This window comes from Macadamia integrifolia, chromosome 13 (genome assembly GCF_013358625.1).
Source record: "Macadamia integrifolia cultivar HAES 741 chromosome 13, SCU_Mint_v3, whole genome shotgun sequence".
In the NCBI taxonomy this organism is placed as follows: Eukaryota; Viridiplantae; Streptophyta; class Magnoliopsida; order Proteales; family Proteaceae; genus Macadamia; species Macadamia integrifolia.
The window spans coordinates 25,047,810-25,063,504 of NC_056569.1; the positions used below are offsets into that span (position 1 = coordinate 25,047,810).

Here is a 15,695-nt window from a genome sequence, read left to right on the forward strand (position 1 = left end):
TAGCAGGACACCCTCGTATCAGGTGCGCTAGTGAGGTGTGAACCGTTGGATATAAGTTTTATAATATCAATAGTTGGATTGGGATATAACTTTATGAGAAACAGTAAGTAAAGTCTGACAAAATACGTTGTAGGGCTCTGCAAAATACCATACTATGACTATGGAAAGGGAAAAATACACACCAAATTTATAGTTTACATTTAAAGATAAGCAGAAATTGTCTTTCTCAGTTGGATTTGAAACCTCTGAATCCACCTATTTTTTTATTTTCTCAGTGACTATGAAATTTGGATGCCCAGAGAAATGGCGACTGCGATTAGAAGATCTGGTAACAATGTGTTTATTCATCGATGTTGATTCTAATTTCTTAAACTTAAACCATAGCAAGTGTTGAGAGATGATGGGAGAGTTGGGAGAAATGAATAAGGGAAGTGGATGTATCAGTAGAATGCCTGAAACCGCTCCAAGTCGAACCCTTTTTAAGTTGGGAAATTTTTGCAATGGAATTTTTGCGATGGCTACTTGACACTTTCCCATCGGCGACGGATTCTCCATAAACCCACCAAAATGAAGTGTTGGTCTCTGTTATTTTACTTACATTTGAGTTATCTTTGGTTGGAAATGTTATGAAGTGGCCGATAGATCCTAAATTTGAATTACCAGTGTGATGACATGCCAAGATTAAGGGGGGGATCTTGTTTGATAGGTGCAGTAGTAGAAGGTTGGGGGGGGGGCGTTGGGGAGAGGTGGATGAGGGTGATTGATAGTAGTTGTTGATGGTAGTGTTTGCGACTATAGTGTTTCGGACGTTTATTGTGACTGATCAGCTTATCCCAACATTGGAGGTAGAAATCATTTGGAGGACTTTGTAGCTGTTATAGCATGGAGGAATTCGATGAGAACGAGGACGAGGTGAATTTGTCGCAACAATTCTCGAACAAAATAAAAAGTGATTCTTCAACTTTGCTTCAAACCAACCAAAGTCCTTCAGTCTCTCGCGATCTCTTCAGGTAGTACGCCCATAAACAAACACACACTACCACGCACAACTACCCTCTACTTCAAGGTTATGTTATAAATGTGCCAATGTTTGTTTCTCTGGCTACACATATGACACAACAGTTCATACCCTCTTTTTTAAATATTTTTAACCATCCGTTGTTATATGTTGTACTATATAAATACTTTATCGTTGAATGGCATAGATCTCATAGTTTTAATCAAATGGTCCCTATAAGCTAGTACAGCTGATTCCATGATTCCAGGATGCCTTGCTAGTTTTCAAGTCCTTTTATAAAAAAATTTTAGGAGAAATTTCTAAACTAGAAGGGTGGGGAGCCAACCAATGGGATAGTGGGAAATGATTCAGAGAGAGAGAGAGAGAGAGAGAGAGAGTCCAAAGACAACTTTTCCCACAATTATGTATTTCAATTATTGGCAGATGCAAAATGTGTCATGCATAGGAGCCACTATTTGTGGTTCTACGAGTGCAAAAACTAATAGGGATCCGGCCGAGTAGGACATGATGCTCGTCAAAATTGGTGAACACCACCAACCTTACAACCTACGTGTTGCGGTTGTCCATTTCTAGTCTTTTAAGTTGATGCTTTAATTACAGCCATACATGATATCCGCTGCCACTGCTATAAGCGAGAGAAGGAATCCTTCACACCAAGTTGATGAGAGGATAGGAGAAGATGTCACCATAACTTGTTATCACGTTCAGGAAGAAAGAATATATGAAAGGACACGTGGCATGGACAATGTGGAGATAATTTTTTTCTAGATTTATTTAATAAACGAAGGTGGGGAAGGGGGCGGATGATGAGTGATATATCAAGATCAGCTAAGATGTTTAGACATTTTTCGCATATCGAGCCACCCATGTTTGGGATAGAATTGTGGGAAACGGTTCTCTGTGCCTAAGGCATGGTCTAGGCCATGATACATTGTAATATTTTATTCTAGAGAGAGAGAGAGAGAAACTCCTCAGGCTCAAAAAGCCTTTTTCCTTAAAATTCTGAGCAAAAGAAAATCCCTTTTATTATTTCTGGTTATCTTTGTTGGCAATCTCGACCACATGATAGTGATGGCGTGATCAATTTGGGTGATGTGATTAAAAGTGATGACATGATAGTGTCCAATCTCTCCAATAAGATGGTAGTGGTATATGAAGTATTTGGAGTGCGTTGGTCATTCATAATAAGTGGTGCAGAATTTTGGGTCAAAACATAAAATTTTAGCATATGTAAACTCGGGCTTATTTTCGGAATTGAAAATAATTTATTTAGAAGATGGATTCTCCATGTAGGAGTGTCAATAGGTCGGGCCTAGTTGGGACTGGTGATCCTATAACTTTGGACCGTGATCTACCTATTTATAGAATGAGTCGATCTTGATCGATCTCATGTTAGGCTCGGTCAATTTCTGGGCTTTAATTGGTCTTCTCCTTATTGGGCTATAATCGGGCCTTAAACGAGGTGATTTACCAATAAAATCTTAAACTGATCATAAACGGTCTTTAATTGTCTTAGATTTAAGATACTTTAATATATTTATTAAATCATCAATAATTTAGAAAAGATATTACAATTAATTACATTCATATATTAATAAAAATATCAATATATACTCTATGCTATCCAAAAAATAATAATAATAAAATATACATATAAAAAATGGTCGGGCTAAACTTTTCGAACCTATTTGGGCTTGTAAATGGTCCAGGCTGATTAGGCTTATCCCTTACATCGTGCACTACCTGTTTATAAAGGGGTCGGGCATGAGCCTAACACATTTAATAATCAATGCAAGTTGGGCTAGTCTTTAAATGATCGTGCCTGGTCGGTCTAATCAGTGAAGGCTTGGGATTGACACTCCTACCTCCATGTAAAAATATGAACGTAATTTATTCTTTCTAACGCACTTATTTTCGTTCTGTTTCGATACAGTATGAAAAATTTACGACATCTACAAGGTTCAAGGGCATTTAGTCTTTTGTTTGGATGGATCTGATGATAGGGTTTTCTGAAAATTTATAGAGCTTTGAGTCGTGGTCTATACCTTTTTTCGTTTTGACTCAATCCAAAGTCAAATAAAGAAGTTATGACAGTTTCCGCGAGATCGATCTGAAAATTCCAAATTGAAATTGGAAAATACCTCTTGATATTGGTGGAGAAATCTTGGGATTTTAAGTTTGGATAGAGGGGGTTTCGTGCAATACTGAAGAATATGACAATGGGTGTTTTCAGCACAAAAAGTTATGCTTGAAGGATCTGGTTGTTATAAGGGGCGGTTTGATGAATTCTAGATCAAGGCCTACGGCTAGGCCACGTAGCCCAGATGTGAATCTAATGGTTCCCACTAGTTCCACTAACAAATGGTGCAAAATATTCTCCAGCGAGGCTCTTAGTGATCTGGTGTATTAATAGTGGTGTTACGCTGTTACATTAGATCACCAAATGCCTTGGTGCTTGGCATGCACGCGTGCACATGCGTCAAAGATTCCAATCGGCATCTTATGGTTTGAACAGGCTAGACACCGATCTAAGGGCTAAACCTGATTTCAACATTTTAAAGCAGATCCGACAGCCCACCGTAATTGACACTGCACCAGCCTATCATGCATCGACAATGCTTTGACCATGACATCAGTTGGCATCAGATTCTGATACTGCTCCTAAGACTGGGATTAGTCTACCATTATTCAGATCCAATGAGAAATTTTTTGGGCGCCTTTTTGAAGTAAGATCTACACCTGAGATTTACAACATTATTGCTTGCGTCGCCAATGAACCCTACACTGCCCTAAAAGATTCTAAATGGAGATTTTTTTGTTGGTCCAACTTTAAATAGTCATAACTTTCTAACCATTGGGCCAAATTGGTCCGTTCAAATTATAAAATTCTCAGGATTTCATCATCTACCTAATGGAATGCTGAAATAAGGGTTTTGGTGAGAAGAACCCCATGATTTTGAAGAGAGAAACTCCCTTTGTGTGTATGAGTCATTAAATGTGATTGGGTGATTTTTGGAGGTTGTTTTCACTCCATTAAGGCTAGTTTGAGAGGGTTGTTCGGTTGTATTGAAGATACATTAACTCCAAACCAAGAGAAGAGAGAAAATAAGAGAGAACAACAAATGAGGGTGTTTTGGTGCATTGAAGATCTAGAAGACAATGGAGAGGTTTCTATGAACATCAAATTGGTCAATGAATATTTAAATAATCAAGTTCCCCTTGAAGGATGAAGTTGGAGATTCCAGTGATCAGTGAAGGGTTCTAGACACTTCTTAGAGTATCAGAGCAGGACAGATAACCGATTGTGAGATTTTTTTAACCCTATATTTATTTTACACACATTGTTTGTAATGATGTATGCATGCTAGCTGTAGTTGATATTAATGTATGCATGCTAGCTTAAATTGGACTGTAGGGAAAATTGTATGAGCCTAATTTATTGTGTATTTCTATACTATGTGCTTAGTGGGTGCTATGCATTGGGAGTAGGTGCTCCCTTGCAATGGGTGCTGCAAATTATATTGACACCATGTGCGCCTTCTCAGCTATAGATTGAAAAAACTGGATATGGACGCTCCCAACTATAGGTGCAGTAAAAATAATGTATTGAGTATGTATGAAGCCTTTACAGGGATTACTCCATTCAAATTATAAAATTCTCAGAACTTCATCTTCTACCTAATGGAATGTTGAAATAAGGGTTTTGGTGAGAAGAACCCCATGATTTTGAAGAGAGAAACTCTCTTTGTGTGTATGAGCCATTAAATGTGATTGGGTGATTTTTGGAGGTTGTTTTCACTCCATTAAGGCTAGTTTGAGAGGGTTGTTGGGTTGTATTAAAGATACATTAACTCCAAACCAAGAGAAGAGAGAAAAGAAGAGAGAACAACAAATGAGGGTGTTTTGGTGCATTGAAGAGCTAGAAGACAATGGAGAGGTTTCTATGAGCATCAAATTGGTCAATGAATATTTAAATAATCAAGTTCCTCTTGAAGGATGAAGTTGGAGATTCCAGTGATCAGTGAAGGGTTCTAGACATTTCTTAGAGCATCAGAGCAGGACAGATAACCGATTGTGAGATTTTTTTAACCCTATATTTATTTTACACACATTGTTTGTAATGATGTATGCATGCTAGCTATAGTTGATATTAATGTATGCATGCTAGCTTAAATTGGACTGTAGGGCAAACTGTATGAGCCTAATTTATTGTGTATTTCTATACTATGTGCATAGTGGGTGCTATGCATTGGGAGTATGTGCTACTTTGCAATAGATGTTGCAAATTATATTGACACCATGTGTGCCTTCTCAGCTATAGATTAGAAAAACTGGGTATGGGTGCTCTCAACTGTAAGTGCAGTAAAAATAGTGTATTGAGTATGTATGAATCCTTTACAGGGACTATTCCGGAGACATAGGCATCTTTTCAAATCTCGTAAAAATCCCTATGTTGTGGGTGTGGATTCCTTTATACTGTATTTCTTATGAAATGGGTAAAATGTGAAATGGATGTGCACACTTGGAAGTGTTTATAAGAGACTGAGTTTGCTTACGGCTGTGTGCAAGTAAGTTTAGGTTTTACAGTGTTTGCCAAGTCAGTATTCATGTCAGTTTAGGAATTGGAGTTGAACTCATTGATTCACCCTCTCTCAGTGATTGTTAACTTGCAATACCTTATTCGCATGGACGCTGTGCCTACATAGAGAGGGCGAAATGACTCCCCTCCACTATGTAAAATACGTACAATAAACTCACCCCACTTGATACCCGTGTGCACCCATTCATATGCCCCATGCAGGCGACTAGGATTGTTCTTTTCCCTTAAAATTATATAAAGAAGGGATCCATGTAAAGCAGTGTAGTCCAAGAACAATGGAAACACATGCAGAAGTATCAATAGGAATGGAATTTTCACCTCTCACGGGGATGAAATGAAATAGAATGAGATGATCATTTTTCCCCTCTATGTTTGGACACAGAGATCATAATGCATCTCAATCATTTTTTTCCCAATTATATATTGGAATAAATGATGGATTTCATTAAAAGAGAAAAAATAATAATAAATAAACGACGGATGCAAAACGTCATGCATGGTAGAGTTTGTACGTGTGAACCATTTGGGACAACGGTTGATGCTTAACGTGCAAAACTGGTAAAGCCATGAAGGGCCTTTCATGTCCCAAGTCTTTGTTTTTTGGTAGAACTTTCATGTCCCAAGTCAACAGTCAAGAAAAAAGTTCAGATGCAGATGAGTATTTATGTGGATATTGTAGAAACGTCTCCTATCATATCCTATCATATCCTCCTTAATTTGATTATTGATTAGAAGGAAGATTAAACATTTTTAAGATCATCATTAAGAATATATATACGTTGGAATGGTCATAATTACAACTTAGGATGCGTAAATGGGATGAAAACTAGAGGGTCTGCGTGTGAGTAGTGAGTGTGGATTTAGGACTGAGAGGACGGACACATGCGGTGGTGGAGCCTTAGGGGAGGAGGAGGAGGAGGAGGCTTTAAGTTTAAGGGAACGCTTATCCCTATTATGATGTGCCCACTTCTATAGACCGGACCATCACAAGCCTCGCTGGCCCATGTGCCTCGTATCACCCTTGTTACGTGATTGGCTGGAAGCAGTTGAAGTGATATATTTTTTTTTGGTAAAAAGATGAAGTGACATATAAGTAATACTTACATTGGAAAAAAAAAAGAGAGAGATAGAGAGAGATATCCTTTGGGATGTCAAACGGTTGGTTCAATTTGATTTTGATTGATATTTTAGGGGGAGTTTATTATGTGACCCTTGTGTCAATGTATGGATAATGAGAGCAATGTGCAAGGGCATTGGGGTGTGCAATAGAGGTAGCAACTTTGATTCAACGCCTTGGAGTGTCTTGGCATGGAATCCAGCACAATAGTGTATGCCTCGAGATGTTTCAGGTCGTTTGAATCTGAGTTGCAGCCTCTATTGCATAGTAGAGGAGTTCTGCCCTCTTTTTACTATCCCATGTGAGAGGCTGCAATTTTTTTATATGCCAACCATGGATTTAGGTGACGGTACCAGATTGGTGAGGGTCACTTTTGCTTTTATTTAAAAAAAAAATTATTTTATTGTTTTACCCCTAAAATGATATGGATAATTGATCTAAACCAATCAGATATCAACCGATACTAATACAATACCCCTACTTGCAACCATGATACCAAGTTGAATTGAAACTAGACTGATGGTTATAAGTTTGTTTTCGGTTTCTTTTAATTCTCATATCGACCTGGTTTCAGCTTTTCATATATAGAAACAAAATAAATGTCCAAAAAATATAAATTTTATTTATTTATCTATTTTTTCGATTTTCTTCTTTTGGTTCAATTGTTTGATTGTATCGGTCAATTTGATTAGTTTCTTATTTTATCAAATTTATTTTTAAAATAAGGAAAACTAATACCATGAAAATTAGTAGTTCGATTAGTTGGTTTCAGTTTGATCCAATTTGTTTCTATACGTTCAATTAAATCCATTTAATTTGTTATACACCTAAGTAATATCGGAAGAGGATTTCCTATATGGGCAATGTAAGAAAGAATATACATAGCAAACTAATAAGGGTTTGAAAAATAGTATCATTCACATGAGATCCAAATGTATATGACGTGTATTGGCATCTACACTATAGTAGAGAATGCTTCTTTTTCCTTATCATAATATAGCCTTTTGTCTTGTTCCAATTTTTCGGGCTATTGGATGGTTTGGCCTTTTGGTGTTGGACAATTTAGTAGAATATAGAGCGAGTCATACCTAGTTTATTGTAAATGTCTCTCTCCTCAATAAATTATGAGAGAGAAATTAAAAACCCTACTTGGTCAAGTGGCCACTACATCAGCATAGGGGTGTCAATCGATTTGTTCGATTCGATTTTAGTTGGGTTGAATCGGTTTAGTCTAGGAATGAGGGAGATCAAAACCAATCCATTAAGGAACTTTGGTTTTCAGTCAGTTTCAGTTTTGGTCTGGTTTGGTTTCAGTTTATTTTGATTTTTCAATATTGGGTTAATACCGATTTAGATCGGTTTATTATTGGTTTGAACCTTAATGAAATCTTACATTCATAACTTATAGTGACCAAATTTGATGAAAAAAAAAAACTTTAATTTATGATTAAATCATGATTTATCGTTGTAAGGGAAAGATAACTAATATTGAAACCAATGAATAACAAATTACTAAGAAGATAATTAATATATAAATCACAAATTGAACTCTGTTATCCAATCATTCATTTAACTATCCAACTAGTTTTGTATAGTGAACAAGGAAATCAGTGGAAGCATTATTACAATTTACAAAGCAATATCTCTATTTATAACCTAATATTTAATGATTTGTAACAATTTCCTTTACAATAAAAAATTTTCTCACTAATATTGTAAAAAATGGATGGTCAATTCATTAATTTATTATCTCATAATCATTTGTTTTTTTTATCGGTTTTATTTGGTTTGGTTATTGGTCGGTTCAATTTGGACCGGTTTTAGCCGATCCCAATATACCTCAGTCCAAAACCAATCCAATAAGGATCGGTTTGGTTTGATTTGAGTTTTATCGATCGATTTTGATCAATTTTATCGATTCGGGCTAGGTTTTGACACCCCTACATCAACGTCTGAGTCAATGAAAACACATGTATAGACATCCAACCATAGGGTAGGAGTGTCTTTTCCGAATGCCCTGTGTCTAGATATAGATAATGCAATTGGGTAGCATTCTTTTTTCCATAAATTAAATTTTTTTAGTACAATTAATCTATTTAATTAAATTCAGTTACTTTCTACGAAATTAATAGATTTTTGGCATTTTTAAGAGAAAAATTAAGAACTTATGTGACATGAATTTGGATAAGCAAAGCCTTAGCTCACCCTCACCTCATGCTGATGGAAACAAATACCAAATTAAGTCCGCGGAATGCTTTAAATTTGACTATATCGTCTTCTTCACGTTCATGTCATTGGGATTTAGAAGGGTTTACTTATTAAAGAAACTCTTTATTGTTTTTATTCGAGATGAGAATGCGCGATTGGACACTGGTCTCCATTTACAACTCATAATAGGTTCTTCTGGCTCATCTCTCAGGTGATGTCTTGATGATGCTAGAGGGACGTCAGTAATATTATCATTTTTTTTTTCTCTTTCCCTTATTACTTAATTTGTGTTTTTCTTTCATTACCAAAGAAATCTTTTTTTAGTAATATTATCAAGTAAATCTACTAGCTGTTGTAGTTGTAATCCCCAATCAAGTACAACCTCTTCATGCTAGTAAATAATTAATTTGAATTATAAGCCAAGTATGATTTTGGATAGAGTTTATTGGAGGGCAAGGATCTATGTAGTCGATCTATTTTGCTGAGTTTCTCCCTACTTAGTTGGGTTATTTCTCTTACTCTGTTCTTCTCCTTTCTTCTTCTTCATTTTTTTTCATCTTGACATCTCTTATTTTCCCCAACTCTGAATTAATTTTTGTTGATTTGTGTATCCTATCATTTTGAGATATAGGAAATCCAATAACATATTGAGTATCTAGTGGATGTGTGAAGTGACTTTATATTCATATCCAATCATCAGCTAAATGGTACAACTTTTTGTACCCAAAGTGGTGAATTAAGTAATTGTTATTAATACTAATATTTTTTAAATTTCTCATTGTCTTATTCGTAATTTTTTTTTTTTTTTTTTTTAATGTAGGTATGGAAACGGTTTTCAAATTGTTAGAAACTATTTACTACAGTTCTTATGTGAAATTATAGGATTTACTCCTATTTAAAAAAGAAAGAAATCTTAAAAGGGCAAAAAAGTAAGATAACATTTTTGTTGTTTCTGTGTTTAGAAACAACTGAAATGACTTTTCACGTTTTTAAAAACAAAAACGAATTTTTTAGTGTTTGATAAACTTGTTTCTCGAAACGTTTTTTGTAAACATAATGCCACTGAAAAACCCAATAGTATCAACGGATGTCCAAAAGAGAGAGAGGGTATGATTTCCTCTTTTTAGGTTTAAGTAGTTGGGAAATTTATTGGGTATAATAGCCTTTTTTTTCCTGTCAAATTCATCTCTAGAAATAACGAAACAAGTCAGATTTGTTTCGTCAAAGTCGTTTCTAGAATTGTAAATATGCATAAATTATTTAGCTTTTTAGGTTGTTTTTCCCTTTCTAAGAATAAGAAAACACATAAATGGTAGAAATAGAACGTTGTCAAACGGTGTCTTAATTTCACTATTTTTGTTAGAAATTTATAATACTATTTTCCTTTCAAATCATAAAAATATATATATATATATATATATTTTCCCTTTGTGGATGTTCCCCCACCTTTGTTTTTTTCTTGTACCCTATTTGATTTCTTGTTTTAATGCATTGTCGGAATTCCTTTAGGCTTGCCTTTTATTGGCTTCAATGTTGTATTTTAATATATTTTTCATTCGAAAAAAAATTATTTTTTTTCTTTGACTGAATGTTGAAATACAAAATATTGTTACACATTTACTGTTATCTGATAATAATCTACATAGGTTTCTGGTTCTCTAATATTTCCTTAACAATTTTAATTTTTTAAGATGTAAAATGTTTCCTTAACAGTCATTTACATAAAATTATTCTAGAAATTTAGTCAGAATATTTATATTAAGTAATTATATTTTAATTGACGGCCATATGATTTATATGGAATAAATAGAAATATGTATCAATCTAATTGTATAATATCAGGTCTATATCCATCTAGAAGCGTACCATATCTGAATTAAGATACAGTCCCTAATCCCTATAGTCACTCTTAGCAACCGTAATCACATTAAGGGCGGCCAATGCTATTAACTATTTTTAAATCATTACTCAGCAAATTGAGAGTAAAACCTTCCTCAATTGTGTGCATCCAAAGAATAATGGAGAATGACTCACATGTCAAAATCTTTCTCTACACCAGATGGATCATTTAAATGAGCTATGACCCACAACACAATCTAGATGTTGTCTTCACATATTTCTTTATTTCTTTCTTTTTTACATTTAAAAAAAAAATAATAATAATAAATGAAGAACTAATGAATTTCTCACCAAACCGAAATAAAAATAATGGAAATATTTTCGTCACAATGCGAAAATGCAATTTCTTTCTCATAAGGGTTATATTATTATTTTCTCTCTTACAATGATATGTGGATTGCATATGAGACTATGGGTGATACCTTTTTCATGACACTCATATGTATTGCATGTAGATTCTTTCCCACGTTGGTAGTGTAGGGAAACTTCTCCCAAAAATAAAATTTTATTAAAAAATAAAAAAAAATTGATAATTTATTTTTAATTTTTTAAATATTTTTAACAAAATTTTAAAGGATTAAATGAGTTTTTTTATTTATTTATTTTTGCTTATTTTTTATTATTGCAACAATAATTTTTAGCGTAAGCACACCACGAGAATTTTTTTTTTTTTTTTTTTTTTGTAGAAGCACACCACAAGATTCAAGGTTAACCAAAGTGGGATTGGTAAGTATTATTAGTTGACTGAAATAATATTTTAATTTCTGACAACTTTTTTCTTGGATAGAATTTCTAACTGATCCATTTTTTAATGGGAAAAATATCTTTGAGCCTAATATTTTTCTTTTTCTTTCTCACATGAATTTTTTATTTAAAAAGAAATTAAATAACAAATCACTACGTGAAAAAAAAGGGGGAAATTCTTTCGGTGAACCGTTTCCCTTTTTTAAATTAAGCACTTTTATTATTATTTTAAAATATTCATTATTAAGTATTACATCTCTCTAGAGTCACCCTCACCCTCACCCTCACCCTCATTACCAAAATTTAAGAAGAAAATAAATTAATCTATTAGAGAATGCTACGCATTTGGCACGCCTAGACAAAGTGGATATAAAAAAATCGTACTATTCTATGCTGAAGTTGTTTCTGCATACCCTTTCATTGGTTCAACAGAATAGCATTCTGAAAATAGGGTTTTTATCAAAAAAAAAATATATATATATATATATATATATGATTAGAGGTTAGACATTATAAGGAAATATTATAGACGACGGCTGGCAGTAATAAGACGATACCACCAATGGGAAATTTGCAATTAATAAGGACCATTTAAAGGAATAAATTATTCTAAAAGTCCTCTACGAGGGAACTATAAATGGGGCTCAACCTTAGCTGTTTAACTCAAACAGTTTTCGATTTGCTTCTTAAAGCTTTTTGCTCTGAAATCTCAATAACATTGCCTTAGCACAGGCCTCAGACACCGAACACCGAAGACGCGTTTCAATGGCGGCCAAAATTTACGTCGTGTGAGTACTTCTCTCTCTTTCTCTGAGAGCGATCACTTTAGTTCATCTATGATCTTTGCTTCATCGATTTGGTTGCAGCATTTAGTTACTTCTACTGCTAACAGGCTTTTTCTTCTTTGCTATTCCTCTGATCCTTCCGTTTGTTGCAATTGCTCTCAGAGCGATCACCTGAGTTCATATATGATTTTTTTTTTGGTTTCAAATCTCATTTGCGGTGTCCTGAATAATGAGGGGAAACGGTTTTTGTTTCTTTTCCCCCTTTTCTCAGTCTGGTTTTGTGGAAAAATTTGATCTTTTTGCTTGTTACTTAGCGATTCTCGAAGCGTATGTTGCCATATCCCCGGGGATTCGGATTCTCTTCGTTTCTCTTAAAGTTTTTGCTCGCTTTTCCGGCATCGATTGATGAGGAATCGGAATCGGAGGGCAGAAATTCTAGGATTTGATTGGGGCATTAAGGAAATTGCAGGGTTTTTTTTTTTTTTTTTTGGTGTTCTGGACTTTTCTTTATATTTCCTGCCCTTTCTATGGATTGATCAAACAGTTAATACTTTTCTTTTAGATTCTTTTCTGTAGTTTTAACTGTTCTCTTTACCTATTGTAAGTTTTAAAAGACAAGTACTTGAAGACGCTGACAGAAATATGTGCTGAAAGTTCATTCGCCTTTCTGAGCGGTAGAGTTCTGTTTGATGCATTTATGAGATCCCGTAGTCCTTGTCTAAACTGGTTGGTTTAAGGGTTTGACTGTTTGTCCAGAGATATCCCGTGTCGTTGTTTAGTTTTCCACTCAAAATTTGATACCGAATATGGGCTTTCAATTTCCACATAACTCTGGGAGGTTATCCCTTTCCCCTTGGTCCCAGGGGGAGAGCGAAACGAACACTGATCTGCTAATGTTTGATGCACAGAGATGACCATGAGCTGACCATTCTGATTTCTTGTGGTGAACCCAACAGGGTTTGTCCATAGCATGAGGGACTAGGTGGTTAGTGCTGTAACATTCGAGAAAACAGTCTGACGCTTGACCAGTTCAGAGAGGTTTTATATAATCCGGCTTATGTAGTTAGGAAAGCTAGATCAGAAGCTCCATAATATTTATATAATAGAAGGCTTTACTTGAGGCTAACATGAATTTAGCATAGGAATCTGAGGATCAATTCAGTATGTTCTCCCCTCATCTGTTCCTATAAACATCATGCATTAAGTGAAAGTGCCGGTTTCCCATTGTGTAACTACGAGGTGTTAATTCTTATGAACAATGCCAATAAGAAAACAGGGCATGCTGATTTTAAGTTACACATGTTTTCTCTTTTGCCTTTAGAGATGGAAGCTAGAAACAGAGTGCCTTTTCAGTTTCTCATTTCTGCAATTCTGCGATTTTCCACATTCATTATGCCATTCGTTTACATCAGAATAATGGCAATCAATCATCCTATTGCTGCTGCAGGTACTATTCCATGTATGGACATGTGGAGAAGCTAGCTGAAGAGATTACAAAAGGTGCTTCATCTGTGGAAGGTGTTGAAGTCAAACTATGGCAGGTATATGCTTGTTTCCATTGCCATTCCTTTCTTGACACTGTAAGCTGGAAAAAAATAATCTAAAGAATGGGACTGTAGACCTTCATATTGGTAAAAGGTTATAATGTTTCTTTTTACGTCGTTGAAACTTGAAAGGAAATTAATTTTAAGAAAGTAAGGGTACGGGAAGACTTAATCAGTATATAAATCAAGTTTTGGATTCGCTTTCATTTGGTGCTTTTTCAAAGCTGCAGCAATGATGAAAAAACTCATGAGGTTTCAATTCTTCTGAACTATTGCTTCCCAATAAAAAAACTGAATGAGTTCTGTATGAGTGATTGTCACTGTAAGAGGCAGAAGATGCTTTATTCCTTGCAGTGAATGATGGCTACAAGACTAGGTCTGAATGTGCTTTTAGTTTCAAATTGTTATCTCACAGGACATCCAGAAGCAATTAGTTGGAAGATCTCTTAAATACGTCTAGGACTGCCCATTATTTTCTTTGTTTTTTTCTTTGTACCTAATGTTGTGTAGAATATGCTTAAGAAAAGCAAACAATCATGCTGGCATGGATGCAATAATAGGCAACAGATTGCATCAAATTTTCTAGGCAACAGATTGCATCAAATTTTCTTTCAGGCTTCTTAGAATCTTTTTCTTCTTAAACAGAAATCATATCACTTGTAGAAGCTCACTAATCTAGATTCCAACTTTTCTTTGAGGAAGTCTTGTGCTATGCTGTGGCTCTGTATAGCAGAAGTAATCTGGTTGTTTTTGTTGGATACATGGAACAGGTTCCTGAGACGCTGCCAGAGGAGGTCCTTGGGAAGATGAGTGCTCCACCAAAGAGTGAGGTTCCCATCATTCAAGCCAATGACCTTGCTGAGGCCGATGGAGTCCTCTTTGGCTTCCCTACTAGGTTCGGGATGATGGCTGCCCAATTCAAAGCATTTTTGGATGCAACCGGAGGTTTATGGAGGACACAGCAACTCGCTGGCAAGCCTGCAGGGATTTTCTACAGCACTGGATCTCAGGGTGGTGGACAAGAGACGACTCCGTAAGTTCCTTTTCTGAACTCCTAAGTTTGTTTAGAATTAACTCTTTCATGATTATTAAAGAGAGGAAGATGAAACTAAATGCTATAATTTGGGGTATTTTACAGGTTGACAGCTATCACTCAGCTGGTTCATCATGGAATGATCTTTGTGCCCATCGGTTACACATTCGGCGCTGGAATGTTTGAGATGGAGAATGTAAAAGGTGGTAGTCCATATGGTGCAGGAACTTTTGCCGGGGACGGATCTAGACAGCCAACCCGGCTCGAACTGGAGCAGGCTTTCCACCAAGGGAAGTACTTCGCTGGCATCGCGAAAAAGTTCAAGGGATCTGCTTGATTTCCATACTCTACAAAACTTCTGTGCCCATTTTATACTTGCAAAATTTTTCCTTTAAGAATTTAAAGTGTCTATTTCCCAGGAGTAAAAAATAAAATGGAGTTTATCCGATATGTTTGAATTCATGGGCTCTGAATGTGTTCTCTCCTGTGAAGTCTGATTAATACATATTAAATTGTTTGTTTCTTGTCTAGTTGTCTGTCCTCATTATTTTTCAAGACAATGTATCTTGTATAGCAAATTCTGGACTACCTTGTAATCAGCTTTGCTAAGTTGTTAATGATGAAATTGAATCTCTTTTGAGTTCCCAACAATAATAAGAGAATTTTCTGTACGGGAACAGAGGGTGTGGTAGCACCTCCCCTGTCTCACTTCTATGGGCAAACAGGTCATTTCAGGGGGGGGGGGGG

General features: G+C 35.4%; 1 protein-coding gene across 1 annotated transcript; it reads left to right on the forward strand.

The window, feature by feature from the left end:
* The first annotated feature begins 12,219 nt into the window (after window positions 1-12,219).
* Window positions 12,220-15,599, forward strand: LOC122058926 (NAD(P)H dehydrogenase (quinone) FQR1). The gene is made up of 4 exons (XM_042621641.1): window positions 12,220-12,374; window positions 13,819-13,912; window positions 14,686-14,948; window positions 15,054-15,599. Exons 1-4 carry the CDS (start codon window positions 12,352-12,354, stop codon window positions 15,283-15,285), a joined length of 612 nt encoding a protein of 203 aa, XP_042477575.1. The 5' UTR covers window positions 12,220-12,351; the 3' UTR covers window positions 15,286-15,599.
* Window positions 15,600-15,695: the final 96 nt, after the last annotated feature.